Genomic DNA, 14,805 nt, shown 5'->3' with positions numbered 1-14,805 from the left:
AGGCCACCCCTTTTCGAGTCTCCACCCTCCCTACCAGTTTTGACATGGCTCCTTCTGTAAGTCCTTGGATGTAAGAGTTTTGTTCAGCTAATTTTCAGTTGGTTATTGTTGTTGGTGTTATATATTTTAGTTCTGATTCCATTTGGGTCCTGGGAGGAAGTGAATGTACCTTCCACCTACTCCACTTCCATTGTGTATCCTCGTATTTTCTTTTATTCACCCATCAGTAGACATTTGGGTTGCTTCCATGTCTTGGCTATTGTGAATGTTGGAAGTGCAGGTATCCCTTCAATAGAGTGATTTTATTTTCTTTAGATATATATCCAGATGTGGGATTGCTGGATCTTATGTTAGTTCTGTGTTTAGATTGCTGGATCATATTATCTATCTTGAGTAATCTATATATCTTTCCATAATGGCTGTACCAATTATATTCCCACTGATAGTACACAAGGGTGTCCTTTTCTCAACATCTTTACAAACATTTACCTTTTTTCTTTTTGATAATAGCTGTTCTAAGTGGAATGAGATGATATCTTTTTGTGGCTTTCATTTGCATTTTCATGAGAATTAGTCATCTCATATCCACTCTTAAATTGTCTTGAACTGGGAGCAGATTTGAACTTGAACTGCAACTTGTGTTCATAGCTTATTGGCAAGAACTAGTTAGGTGGCTTTAACCTAACTATGGAAGGATGGAAAATAAGGGATTTCATGGACTATTCGCTGATCTGTAGGTCACTGATGTATACTGTTTTGCGCGGGAACAGTGTGGTGAACATAGACTTTAGAGGCAAGCCAACCATTGTTGGGAAACCTTGATTTTCATGGCGAAGGGCATATATTATGTTAGCTGTTCCATTTCTCCTCTTCCTTTCTTCTACTTATAAAATGGTGCCTTTGTGACCACTGACAAAGAACAATGGTGTTTGGACTACAGATAGAGAGTAGCCTTTGGAAATTGACACATTAAAAAAGACTTTTGAAACAATGAAAAAGTTAAAGGTATTACGATGAACAAGGTTTCACCCTTCATCTTGAATATAAGACAACTGGCATTATTGAAATTTTCATTAATCTTTTATATTTATAACTCTTTAGTTAGTATTAAGTCTTCCAAATGGAATTGAATAACCACAGTACTACCCTAGATGGGTGAGCTTCAGGGAACAGATTTAACCAAACCTTTTGATGATATTTACATATTGGCCTGCATTCTTGAATTGACATGTGTCTGCTGTATTTGTCCAGTACACTTATAAAGAATGATTATTATAAAGAGATTTTAAGTGGAGCCAGTCAGAGTTTAAAAATCATTAGTCTCTTCTTACCAAAACACTGGATGCAGGTATTTCTGAATTTTTTTCCTTGACCAGATGAAGAGCTTTACTGTGGAAAGGATTCCTTCCTTCCTTCCTTCCTTCCTTCCTTCCTTCCTTCCTTCCTTCCTTCCTTCCTTCCTTCCTTCCTTTGTTGATTCCTTCCTTCCTTTTATTCCTTCCTTCTTCCTTTTTCCTTCCTTCCTTCCTTCCTCCCTCCCTCCCTCCCTCCCTCCTTCCTTCCCTCCCTCCCTCCTTCTTCTCTCTCTCTCCTTCCTTTCTTCCTTCCTTCCTTCCTTCCTTCCTTCTTTTTTCCTTCCTTTCTTCCTCCCTCCCTCCCTTCCTTCCTTTTCTGTTTTACATGAGTACCTGGTACTTTGGGAATAATTTTCTCAATAATGTAGACTGAAAAAGAAATGTTTGCATTTCTAATTCCAGACCTAATTCTTTTTCCTGCCAGCCACATCACATCTCCTGGATTCTAATTCTCATATTACAGTGTCATTAGCACCATCTTAGTCTTTGACTTTGGTCTTTTACTGCTGGTGTTCTACACAGGTGTTTCATAGCCTTTTGTTTTTGTAAACACCTTTGTGCCACAGAAAGAACTTCTGGGAGTACAGTAGGTAATCATAAGTATTTGTTAATAGTTAATTATGTTACAGTTTAGCAACTGGAAAAACTTCAATTGCTATTACTTTTTCAGCTCTCTATTATGATAACTGATAAAGTTAATAAAAACCCTAAGACATTTCTGTGTCATCTTGTATTTTATTTCTCTGATGAGTTGAAAAGTATATGAGATAAATAGCCAATGCGTTATTTGATTTATCAAAGCCACGCTATTCTTAAACCTGGCTGAATGAAAATAGACTCTGTTATACATCGATTATATATTTTGTTTCTCATCCCTCACAATATTTTTTTTTTAGGCAATAGAGATTTTGCCAAGGACGATCCATTGGAATTTAAGTCCCACCAGTGGTTTGGAGCATCTGTGAGATCAAAGCAGGATAAAATTTTGGTAAGCCCTTTGGATACTTACTAATAGGTGAGTTTAGCCGATTTATGTGAAAACAAAGAAGTTTTATTTTTAAAAGCTGCTAGTAAACCTCAGTGTGCTCAGGGGCACCGGGTACAGCAAGATAAAGTAGCTCTGCTCCAAGGCCACCGTCTCTCTCTCTTCTTCACAGGCTGGGTGTCTGCTACTTTCCACCTTCACTCCTACATTTTCATTTCTTGCACCTCACTTGACAGTTCCCATCAGTTTGTTTCTCTTCAGTCAGGTTAAGGAATGGTGTGCCTTTGATTAATCAAACCCTTTAGTGGCCTGCTTCTTCAAAAATGCAACCTTCTCTTTGCCTCATCTTCCCCTGTGTCATGGCCCCAAACCCTTGCTCCTCTTTTCAGAAACTTTTAGAAAATGTTTCCAGTAGTAACCATGCCTGCATCTTCACTGCACATTTTCTTTCCAGCCACTCCCGTCAGGCTCACATAGGCACAGGCAAGGTCACCCTTGACTTTGAGGCCACTGAAATCCCCTGGTCCTTATTTTTATTGCCTCCTCAGCACTGTTCAGCAAGGTCAGTTGACCCATCCTTTCTGAAGTAATTTTCCTCCCTTGGCTTCTGGGACACTGTACTCTCCTGCCTTTTTTCCATCTTGCTGGTTACCCCTTTGCAATCTCCTTTAATGGCTCCTCTTCTGCTCAGTTTCTAATGTCAGGGTGTCCCTGGGTTCTGCTCTGGGCCCCACATTCTCTAACTAGACCTTTTACCTGGTTTTTGTTTTGCCATGGCTATAAATACAGAGGATGGGGTGGGGGGCAAACGTAGGTTTACAGTCGTGAGTAGGCAGAACACAGAGTTTGTTCTTATATTATTATTTATTAATTTTATAGTATTTTCCGTATGAACAACCCTAAACCTACTTTTGCCCCACCCCGTACAACCTGTATGTCATAATCCTCCAACCTGAGGATTATTTCTCTGAGGTCGTCAGGATTGTCTGAAACACTGGTGTTTTCAGAGGATTTTTATTCCCGGACCGCCTCCTTTGGTTTCAGGCCTGTGCCCCACTGTACCACTGGAGGACCGAATTGAAGCAGGAGAGAGAGCCTGTCGGAACATGCTTTCTTCAGGATGGAACAAAGACTGTTGAGTATGCTCCATGCAGATCCAGTATGTATAGGAGTCTGTTCCAGCTTTTAAGAGGGTTGGGAAACCTAGTCTGTTAAAAATATGAGCGTGTGTGGGTGTACGGGTGGGTATTAATATTTATTGACATACTGTGGTGTTTAATGACAGCGAAATGAAAACACTCCTTTTAGTGGAAAGTAATTACACGTGAAATCAGTAAGCTTGTCTCACTAAGAACTAATTTTCATCTTTCTTGGTTAGTAATAATTGGTATGCGTTTTTGGAAACCTGCATTTTTTGTCACTTTTAGTCAAAAGATGCTCCATTGAGCTTTTTTAACAGAGATGTTAGAGATTCTGAGTCAGTAGATCTAGGCCAGGCCTGGGTGTCTGCATTTTAAACTCATTCTATGAGGTGATTTTGATGGATACTGAAGTTTCAGAACTTTATAATAGAGTTTTATGTTAATGATGTTAAAAATAAAAATTTTGTCTTAAAATGTCAGAATTTATATTGGAAGGTATTTACCTTCCATTGAGTTCAGGATTCTGAGTCTGAATTTCCTTGCTTTTCTTAGAACTTCTTTATCAATCCATTATCAAGTTTACCCCTCTTTTGATAATCTAAAATAAAAGATGTCACAATTTTCTTGAGTATTGTTTGAAATTTCAAGTGAAATTGATATTGGGATTAAAGATGGCTTTGAACACTTTTAATTTTGATTATGCTTTTGCACACTCTGCATACATCCTTTTCCCTCAGAGAGCCACATGTCCTCTTGCCTTGTCACCTTGGTTCAATTGGCCATCGCTCCGGATTCTCGTTATACTAGGTACACAAGAGTAGCTTACTGAAATGCAGCGTGGTGTTTATACCTAGAGCACTTTTTTAGGCCATTATTTTTTATGTGCCATTGGTCACCAGTAAGTACAACATGAAGACTTTTACTGCTAGATTATTTTTTCCATGTTAAATGACCTATGAAACTACTCGGTTATCAAAATTCTAAGCAGTTGAACCTCCAAGGAATGGCACATGATTTCATGAAACAGTCATTTCTAGCCTACCACTATGACCCTACTCGTAACCAAGAGGTAGGCATCAAAAGAATGATTTCTCCCAGAATGGCATTGTTAATTAGGATAGGCTAGAAAGCACTCCCTGCGCAGGACCGAGGGGTTGGCAGTTTTATTCTCCGTGCCAGATGCTGTCTGGATCACCTTTGTGTTGGTGTTTTGGTCTTAGCACTGTCGTCTTTGTGGTGCATGGGAAATGTGAGGACGAAATTTGTGTTTTAAATTCCTCTATGGCAAAAATGCTCCTATTGTGAGAAGGTAATATCATAGCTATGAACAGTGAGCTAGCTCTTGTGTGCCAGGTCTGTAACTTGTTTACACGGTGCGCACACACAGTCACCCTTATGCCTCTGTGGCAGATGTGGTAATTGAGATTCAGACAGTTGAAGGAATTTTTTTTTTCCTGCGTCTTGTGGTATCAAGTGGTCTCATGAGGATTTGAACCAGGTCTGTTTTATTCCAAAGGAATTTTTCCCCTGTATTATTAACAATAGAAAGGGTTTTCCAGTTCAGTTGCCTGTGTATTAAGCACAGTTTTTCTACAAAGCATACATCTTGCTTTCATGAATACAGGGTTAGATAATTCCTGATGTATAAGAGTGCATGAACCCTTCTGATAACAAGCATTCTGAGGATTTTCCCTGTGGATATACTGCCACGTTAATCTAGTAGTTTTGTTATTTCATCTCTTCAGTAATAAATAGTTCTTTTCTCATCATGTAGTTGAAGGAATGAGGCAGCATTTGAGTGATCCATCTGTTATGAAATGCACTCATTTTTATTTGATTTAGGCACAAAAATTATAAAATCTTCTGAAACCTTATTTTCTAATGTATTTAGCATCCAAGTCAGGGCAGCAAACTGTGGCTCGCGAGCCCCTGGTTTCAGAGGAAGTTTTACTGGAGCACAGCCGTATGCATTTGTTTACGTGTTGTCTGCAGAGGGGGAGTTGAGTATCGCCACAGAGGCTATGCAGCCCCTAAGCCTACAGTAATTACTGTCTGGCCCTTTACAGAAAAGGTTTACTGATCCCTGATCTAAATAGTAAAACCTCAAATCTTAGAAAAAATACAAATAACCACCTCAAAACAGCAAAGTAAATGCCTCTCTTCCTGTTGCACGTGGCTGTCTGGATCCCTGGGTCGTTGTGCATGATTTCCCACTCAACTTCTGGACCTTGAGCTACTACCTACAGGACCCGGTTATAGGGGCAACCTGCCTGGGTAAAAATGCTCACAAGTGGGAATCTGAGAACTTGGGTTATAGTCTCGTAATCTGCCGAGAGCCTGCCTGTAGCTGTGGGTGATTCACTTAACCTCTGTGGGCCTTTGTTTCATTGTTGGGAAAATGTTGTTTTGCACAAAAGACTTCAGAGGTGTGGATTTAGCATTTTGTGTTTTCTTCATCCTTCAACACATCATGCAACCCAGTGATTGATTTTACATGTGGAACTCCAGCTTTGTAGAGCTGCACTGCTAATCTTGATACCTTTGCTTGTTTTGGTGGTGGTCATTTGTGGAGGGGGGGGTTGTTGTAGGTTTGCTTTTGTTTTTAACATAAGCCATGTGGACCCCCTGGGCATCTAACTTCACTGTCTGTAAAACACTTACCCTATTACTGATTACATTTGCTTTTTTCTTTATATGACTGTATGACCATTTTTGGCATTACACACTGGGAAAATGTCTTTCTGTTCTAACTTGAACACTCTTTTCAATTACTTGCTCAGACTGAGTCTTTTGTTCCTTTCTGATGTGTGCACAGATTTTTCTTCATTTTGATTTCTAATTGGCTTTTCCTTTTCTTTGATTGTCCTTCCGGGAATCATGAACACATTATTGATTTGAGGTATTGCAGCCTTCCTGCATAGACATACCTGGGCTCAGTTCCTTGTTTTCTATTTACTGCTAGTTTGACCATGGTCAAGTACTTCACTTCCTTAAGGCTTAGTTTTCTTCTCTGAAAATTGTGACTAATAATAGTATCTCTCATAGGATTGCTGTAAAGATTTAAAAAGATAATGCCTAGGAAAATGCTGTAGAATAAATAGTAAGTACCTGACTCACAGGAAGGGCTTGATAACCATTAGTTGCTCTCACTATCGTAATCAATAGTAATATTATGTCATTCAATCATAATATCACTATGTAATCAATAATATTATTATTAGCATCAGGTTTAACAAGCAGGAGGAATATTAACAGTCCATAGAAATAAAAAGAAAAGCCTTCAGTGAAGTAGGCTATAATCAACATAAAATTCTTAACATTGTCATAAACACTCAGTTTAATGTATACCTGTTAAGAAAATTGCAAAGGAGAGTAGTGTTAGATGTTCTGGGAAACCATATAAAGCATGTAACTGTACAGTGTGATAATAAAAAAAGGATGTCTTTATAAATAGCCTGAAATAGTTCTCCAGATGCAACTTGAATAAAGGAAATCAATGGCTGGCTTGAGGTCAGAGCAGAATTCCTTAGCGTGAGTTCACGAGACACTGGAAACCCCAGCCCTGCATTTTCCCAGTCCCTCTTGGTTAGAAAAATTTACACTGGGGTAGCATTACACTCCTGAGGGTATTTTCTTTAAAAAAAAAAACAATGCTAAATTTAGGTATTAATTGTGTAATCTTGGGGCAGTTCCCAGGTTTATAAAATGGGTTCAAAATTTTTGATGGGAGTATTTGACAGAAATTCTTACAAGTTGTCCTAGTGACTTAAAATAGAGTTTTTTGGTTCCTGTATTTAGGTGGCAAAACAATGAGACTATAGCATAATTATTTCTATATTGTAACATTGGCTACAAGAATTCCTGGATATTATCAGAATGGTCCCGTCATAAGGTGATTGTCTAATTGTTGTACGCCTGAAACTAATATAATACTTATATAAATTATAATTCAAAAATAAAGAAAAAAATTCTTGATAACTAAAGAGTAGGGTTTTTCATTCTTCCTTGTTATAAAATTAAAACAAGGGAGAATCTTCAGGTTCATTCTTACCTCTATTCTAGGTACAGTATTACTCGTGGTTAAATTTTATTTTAATTAATTGACCAGTTGTCCAGAAATTACCTCTTTCTGTGAGAACTACAAAAAAGGGGAACTACAAAAGAGTAGGATGACTGAGTCTGTTATCATTTGGAAATACTTGGAAGTCTCATATTCAGAGATGTTCACTTTTATGAGACCCCAGTACTAAATGTGTGGCAAGCATTGGTTCTTGTTTGCTTTTCTCAGGACATTTTTAGGTTCTGGCTATCTCTTGAAGCTCTGAACTATGTTTCTTAAATAATTATGTTTTTGTTATTGTTATTGACTATAAAAATGTACATAGGAAACGTATGTACTAGGGATGTATGTATGTCTTTACTAGTGTAAAGACCTAAAACTGTAGTATAATAATAGTAAGAAACAGGAATTTTAAATTGGAGTTTTTAACTTACAGGTCACAACTCATCATTGTTTTATAAAATCAAAATAGTGGGTCATAATCAGTAATTTTTTAAAAATGGAATGAAATATACAAAATATTACAGTATATTATTTTGTGAAATTATTTTACTTATATATGTATATGCTGTTATTCAGGGCTGTGATATAAAATATAATCTTGCTGTGGTTTGTGGTCAAAAATAAGAAGTTTGAAATTCACTCTTGGGTGTTCTTTCTGTTCCCTGGTGACTTGAATCTCTCTCTGTTGCCATATCTAAGAAAATGAAGCTGATAACATGAATACTTACTTTTTTAGAATGTGTAACTCATTAAGTGCCTGGGTGAATGAACACTCTCAGAAACTAGTACACTATCTTATGATGCAGTGATATCAAATTTTTCTCTTGTTTTGTGTTGTTTGTTTTTTGGGTTTGTGTATATTTCCAATCTTTTTATTTTAGAAAATATTGATGCTGATGGACAGGGATTTTGTCAAGGAGGATTCAGCATTGATTTTACTAAAGTAAGTTCTCATTTAAGACTAAATGAGATTCCAATCTACCTTATTGTCTAAATCATGGTTAAAAATTGGTCAATACTTCAGCTTCTTTATAACTATTACTTGTTTTATGAAAACAGCTAGTAAAAATGACCCATGTATTTTGACATTCTTTGCATTACATAATTCTTTTCCCTAGATGTTGCTTTGTTGAAATTGACATCAAAATGGGAATGGAGGCCAGTAGCAGATCTCTTTAGTGGATGGTAGAAAATGGTTATGACTTAATAACAAAATGGCCAGTTAGATTAATATCTAGAATATTAAAGTTTTTTGTTTTTAGTTAAAGTTGATTTTTTACAAAAGTTATCAATGGCAGCTTTGTTACAAAATTAGTGTGTAGTTATGTAAAAGCTGAGAGGCACGCATATTTGCCATCTATCGTGTACCTACAGGCACCCAGTAAAACGGAAGCAATCTAATATAATGGACCTTATATTCAGGATTCTGTGTATTTTTAACTAAGCTAATATGCTTTCCCGAGTTGATAGTTTTTATCTAGTTTTCTAAAATAAAAATTGCATTTACATTTTCAAAGGAAAATTTTCTTGACTGCTTTTTTTTATGTAATTTTGTATGTGTGGATTTTTTTTTTTTGGTGGGATGTGTGAACACTTTGAGAATGTCAAATTGAGAGTATCTAATTGAGAATATTAATTACTTCTTAGAGAATTCTCAAAACTAGGTTGATTAAAAGTAGCTTCTTTGGAAAGCTTAATGGCTTTCTCAAAAAATGCAAGTAAAGAATGTCTTAAATTTATTTAAATAATAGCAACTATAATCATACGATTCAGAAAAACCAGTAAAGCATTTTTAAAAATTTATATTTTATTAAAATTTTTAAAAATAGGTCTTGATAGTTCTAGTTAGCTCTCCTTACTAGGTAATTGATTTTAATTTAGTCAACGTGAAATTCATAATTCAAAATTTAAGGAAGCAAAAAAGAGATAATGTTAAATATCAGGTTTAAACTCGCATGATATACAGGGTCCAGCACAAACAATGCCCCTTTTTTAGAACATAAAAATCTTTTGTTACAAAATTATAAGCACGTAATTCTGTAACATAACAGTATCACACTCACATACACCATATGACATTTTAGTTGAAACGTTCAAATTGCTGTCCACCTCAAGTGAGATATTCATGTATCCTACCAACCACACTCAGTGGCATTACTTCTGCTGGACCCTGTATTTTCAGATAGGTGTTGTATTTTTTAAAAAAATGTGTTGATGTTTTCTATACCTATGCCTGTACAACTGTAATCTTAGAAATATTCTCATATGGTGAATAGTCATTGCTAAATTAACTGTTTACTTTCTTTAACTCATTTCTGGGAAAAAAAAGGAGTCATTTTTAAGCAGACAACTTAGAAGTCTCTATTCCATAGCCTGAAAGGGCCGTATGAACATTTGAACAGGGAGATAATTTTTCTGACCTCCAGCATAATCTAAAATATTATGCTTAAACACTAAATACTTGGAATTAGGTACATAGTTTGTTAGAGATATAAGAAATGTTAGTCAAGTGCAACTTGTATATGTAACATACCCTGAAAAATTTACTTTTTAACTTCACTCCTGTTTTGAGCTGCAGGACACTAAAGATTTCCCTATAGATGAAAAATTTGTAGTGATTGTTGGGGATGAAGTTTGCATATGTAGTCACAAATGTAATCTACAGTATTAAGGAGGGACTTTTTTCCCCTTATTGTTAGATCATAATTCTTTGCAGTAAGTACTCAGTACCAAATTTGTGAAACAGCCGAGATCCATATTAAAAGAATATATCATAACTTTGCATTTTTATTTTATTTTATTGTATTTTATAAAAGGTACAATGAACATAACTGAAATGGAGTTAGATGAGTTTGAGATTTATGATTTTGTTTGCTTTAACATATATGTATATGTTATAGTCATATATGTATGTGTATATATGTAGCTTTTGTTGTCTATTACATTGCTTTCAGTTTTTAAAGCTACCTGCTTTTAAATACATATCTTTTTGTTGTTTGATCTAATCTAGGCTGACAGAGTACTTCTTGGTGGTCCTGGCAGCTTTTATTGGCAAGGTAGGTTAATGTTGTTTAAATTACCCAGTGATGACTCTGTTTAAGACTTATCTGTCTTGCCCTGGCTTTTGTAGCTCAGTGGTTTGAGCGCCTACCTTTGAACAGGGGTTGCTGGTTCTATTCCCAATTAAGTCACATGCCTGGGTTGAGGGCCAGGTCCCCAGTGGGGGTCATGCGAGAGGCAACCACACATTGATATTTCTCTCCCTTTCTTTCTCCCTTCCGTCCCTTCTCTCTAAAAATAAATAAATTAAATCTTTAAAAAAAGACTCATCTGTCTTATAATGCGCCTATGAGATTTTTCAAATTATTTTAAAGAAATAGAAAAATACAATTTAGATGTAACATCACTGTACTATTATAATACATATATAGTATTTTTATATAAAATATATAACATAATATATAACGTATTACATATACTCCTAGTAGAAAATAACCTGACTACTTTCAAAGCAAATTATGGAGTGATCTAAAATAATCCATTGCATTGTTTGTGGGGCAGATGGCTCTGTCTTGGTGCTCCGGAGCCACAATGTAATAAGCATTAGGGAGTGTGTGGAATTTACCTGTAATAGGTGATCATAGCGTTCTGAAAACTCATGGTTCTAAGAGTATTTTGAATATGCTCATTGGAATATTTAAATGGTTACTTTCTCATTAGTCATTGTCATCAAGAATGATTTATTTGTGTTTGAGGAGTTTTAAAAATGAGAATCTTACTAAGTTTCAAAAGAATATAATTACACTGGCATTGCTGATTGATGCGATGGTGAAACACTACATTCTTCAGTCATTCTGGGAAGTCTTAATAAAGTTACCATTTGAATATAGTGTAACAGGCCATTTTTTGTTGAGAGTTTGAAAATAAGTAACTGAATCTGCTTGGATACACATGTTTATTTAATATATTCACATGCTTATTTTTTGCTAACAAGTGCTGTTACAAGATTGGAACTCTCGTTTCTTAGTATTCTGATAATCCAGCAATATCAATATGTGGAAGAACAGGAAAACCTCGGAATATTGATTTGAAAGTACTTTCCAATACTGAATTTTACTTCCGTACTCTACACTAGGCTTTCCTTACTTGCTTCTTTGTAAGAAAACCCATACTTTTGCTTTATAGAAAGGGAAGGTAAAGTAAGAAATTTCCTGAAGGAAAATAGGACGAAAGGAGAATGAGAAGGAATGAGAAATGAGAATCACTGAAAAGTTGGAAGGCATGGCAAAGGAGAGAATGAAAAAAAAAAATTAGGCAAAGACCAGGATCAGTATGAGAGACATTAACTAAAACTACAATATTTGAATTTCTGTAAATTATACATCTACTGGAAATTGGAATGATTTAGGAAAATTATGCATGACTTTTATGACAAAAACAAAAATAGCTCAAATCGCATATGAGAAAATAAATGTGAACAATTATGATAGTAGGTATACAACGTAGACTTGTTCTTTCTTTTTCACGGCTAGGCGTGGCGTTCATTGGAGGGAAGTATCTCCTCAGCATGTGTGGGAACCAAAGATAGATTTTGTGATTCTCAGTCAGGGCTGCTTGTTAACTCTGCCTTTTCAAGAGACACAGCTGTGAACATATTTAAATCACTTGTTCTTTTAATACCTTGAGTATTGCACAATCTATGCATTCCTAGTTACTATAAATTTGGACAGATATAGATACCATTAATATTATGTTCATTGGAGTTTCATTATAAAGGATATATAGTATGTAACTAAAAGATTCAGTGACTGGGCAGAGAAAATGTTGTTTTAATCAGACTAAAATCAGCAGGCTTCACCCTGAATAATTATGTTAGAGTGAGTTTTCCCAGAGATCTCAGAGTTGTCTCTGTAAGAACAGAGAAAATGACGATGATGTTTTATTCCAAACAGAGGATGGATTTTCCTGTGTTCTTTGCTTCAAAAAAGTATTTAATGAATTCCTTCCTGTGTATTGGGTGCTGTTGAGGCACAGAGGGTCAAGTAGTGAGCCAGGCAGAAGGTGTTTCTGCCCTGTAGATGCCATACACGTGCCTGGACGAATTGGAACAGGACTGAAGTTGCTAATATTATTGAATTTTGTTCTAAAACCGCAGAAATGAAGAGATTATTTTTCTCATGTTATGGAGATGGCATTTAATAAACCAGTCAACCTTTCTTGGGGCAGAGTTCGGTCTGATTTTTGTATCGTTGGCTAGATTTCTTGTCCCTCTAATTACTTCAGATTGTGAAGAGAAAGGAACTCACCCCATTCAGGCTGCTTCCTTTATAAAGGTGTCCAAATAATTTGGCATAGAAAAAAATCAGTTGAACTAATCATTTTTTATTATTAAGGTAAAAATATTTAATTACTGCAGTTGATTTTTCAAGTTTCCATGAACTTGGTTTAGAAACAGCCCTTGATTTTATTATTTCATTTGTTTAACATTGATTTCTTTAGTGAATTAAGACATTCTATATTTAGAAATTTGTGCTTATTAGCAGAGACCAATTTTAGGTACTAGGCTGAATAGAAATAATTAAAAATAACATCAAATTTCTGATTTAGAATTATGGAGAGAGGTATTTGAGGCTAATAATTAGAAATGCTAATATTTAATGCTATTTTCTTTCATGCAAGTGCCATCCATCATCTGCATCACAGAGTTCCCATAAGAAAGTTATTATATATATTTTTTTTATCCAGGTCAGCTCATATCAGATCAAGTGGCAGAAATTGTATCCAAATATGACCCCAAAGTTTACAGCATCACCTATAATAACCAGCTAGCAACTCGGTCTGCACAAGCTGTTTTTGATGACAGTTATTTAGGTAGGTAACACCCAAATAGGATTCATTTTCTGGAGTGGGGGTGGATTTATCCTGTTTGCTGCTTTCAGTAGAAAAGTCTTTTATGTAAAGTAGATAAAGTTTTTTTCTTAAATATAAGGAACATATAACTTCAAATTGTTAATGAGTTCTTAGGTTATATCATATTTCAGTAACTGAAATTTAAATTAATTTAAGCATGATTATTTATACTATGGTGATAGTAATAGATATAATAGGTAACCTTTAAGATATACTTGCTGTATTCTGGGTATTGTAGTCAGTACTTTTCAGTGTTAACTTATTTAATCCTTAGAAGAAATGTATGAGAGTGTACAGTTATTATTTCCATTTTATACAAAGACACTCAGGCAGAGAGGCAAAATAACTTGCCCAAAGTCATTCGCTTACAACTTTTGTCGGTTGGTTGTTTTACTCACTACAACCTGCTATTTTGAGATTCAAACCCAGACAGTCATGGACTTTTATTGTTGACTATATTAAACTGTGGTTTTGTTCTTTATGATTTAGTAACTCTTGTTCTCTTTTTAAATTTCCCTTACTCGTTAAACCAAGTACACTTGACAGAAGTAGTACTTTGCGGATTGAGAAAATCTTTTGTTACTACTTTATGATGAATCGCAAATTTACCATTTTTAAATAACTCCTTTGTAAAGTTGATAAACGTTTTATTTTCTATCAGATTAGCTCAGTTAATTTAAGACACATTTATCATACTCATATGAATGTAGTGCCCCTAGAGGACAAAATTAGAGGGATTTCTTGCAGGTATCCTTAAAGACAGTGGAGTCAGCTACCTGGTCTGGCCCTGATGCTGTTTCTTTCGCCTTTGCTTTCCGGTTTAGGTTACTCCGTGGCTGTTGGCGATTTCAATGGTGATGGCATAGACGGTATGATGTGCTTGAACTATATTTCATTCTTTTCTAAAAATTTAGCCTAAGCTTTTGAAACTAGTGGTATTGAAAGTTTCAGGAGTTAAAGTGATGTGAAACCATAGTTATGGAATGTAGCGGGAGAAATGAGGAAGTCATCCCTACATTGGCAGGAGCTGGGTCTGCATTAAACTTCTTCCTCGGTAGTGGCTGCAAGTGAGCCAGTGCTGGGGGCCTCAGTCTCTTCCCCATCTGCTATTTTCCCAGCACTTTCAGTCATATCTTTAGTGCCTTCCTCACGTCTTTCTGGAGACTCAGTCCTCTTGGAGAGACTTGGTTTCTTTTTTCTTTCTGCAGTTTATAACCTCTTGGGGCTCTGTCAATATGGTTGTTACCCCACCCTTTCTCTGTCCATCATCCTTCAGAGCTCAATCCTGCAATCATAGACTTGACCTGATTTTGATCACGTTTCTGTGTAACTGCCACCTCTACCCTATTT

The 14,805-nt window shown here is 35.8% G+C and overlaps 1 protein-coding gene across 2 annotated transcripts in view; it reads left to right on the top strand.

Moving 5' to 3' along the window:
• The window catches only part of ITGAV (integrin subunit alpha V), an 84,703-nt gene that overhangs the window by 26,424 nt on the left and 43,474 nt on the right, over positions 1–14,805 (top strand). For both annotated transcript variants that reach the window (XM_028508824.2, XM_028508823.2), the window contains exons 3-8: positions 2,252–2,343; positions 3,385–3,499; positions 8,427–8,488; positions 10,556–10,601; positions 13,291–13,416; positions 14,280–14,324. In XM_028508824.2, the coding sequence (XP_028364625.1) occupies positions 2,252–2,343; positions 3,385–3,499; positions 8,427–8,488; positions 10,556–10,601; positions 13,291–13,416; positions 14,280–14,324 (486 nt within the window). The remainder of the gene's footprint in view (positions 1–2,251; positions 2,344–3,384; positions 3,500–8,426; positions 8,489–10,555; positions 10,602–13,290; positions 13,417–14,279; positions 14,325–14,805) is intronic.

Source organism: Phyllostomus discolor, chromosome 4 (genome assembly GCF_004126475.2).
Source record: "Phyllostomus discolor isolate MPI-MPIP mPhyDis1 chromosome 4, mPhyDis1.pri.v3, whole genome shotgun sequence".
Lineage (NCBI taxonomy): Eukaryota > Metazoa > Chordata > Mammalia > Chiroptera > Phyllostomidae > Phyllostomus > Phyllostomus discolor.
This window is presented reverse-complemented; position numbering and strand designations above follow the sequence as displayed.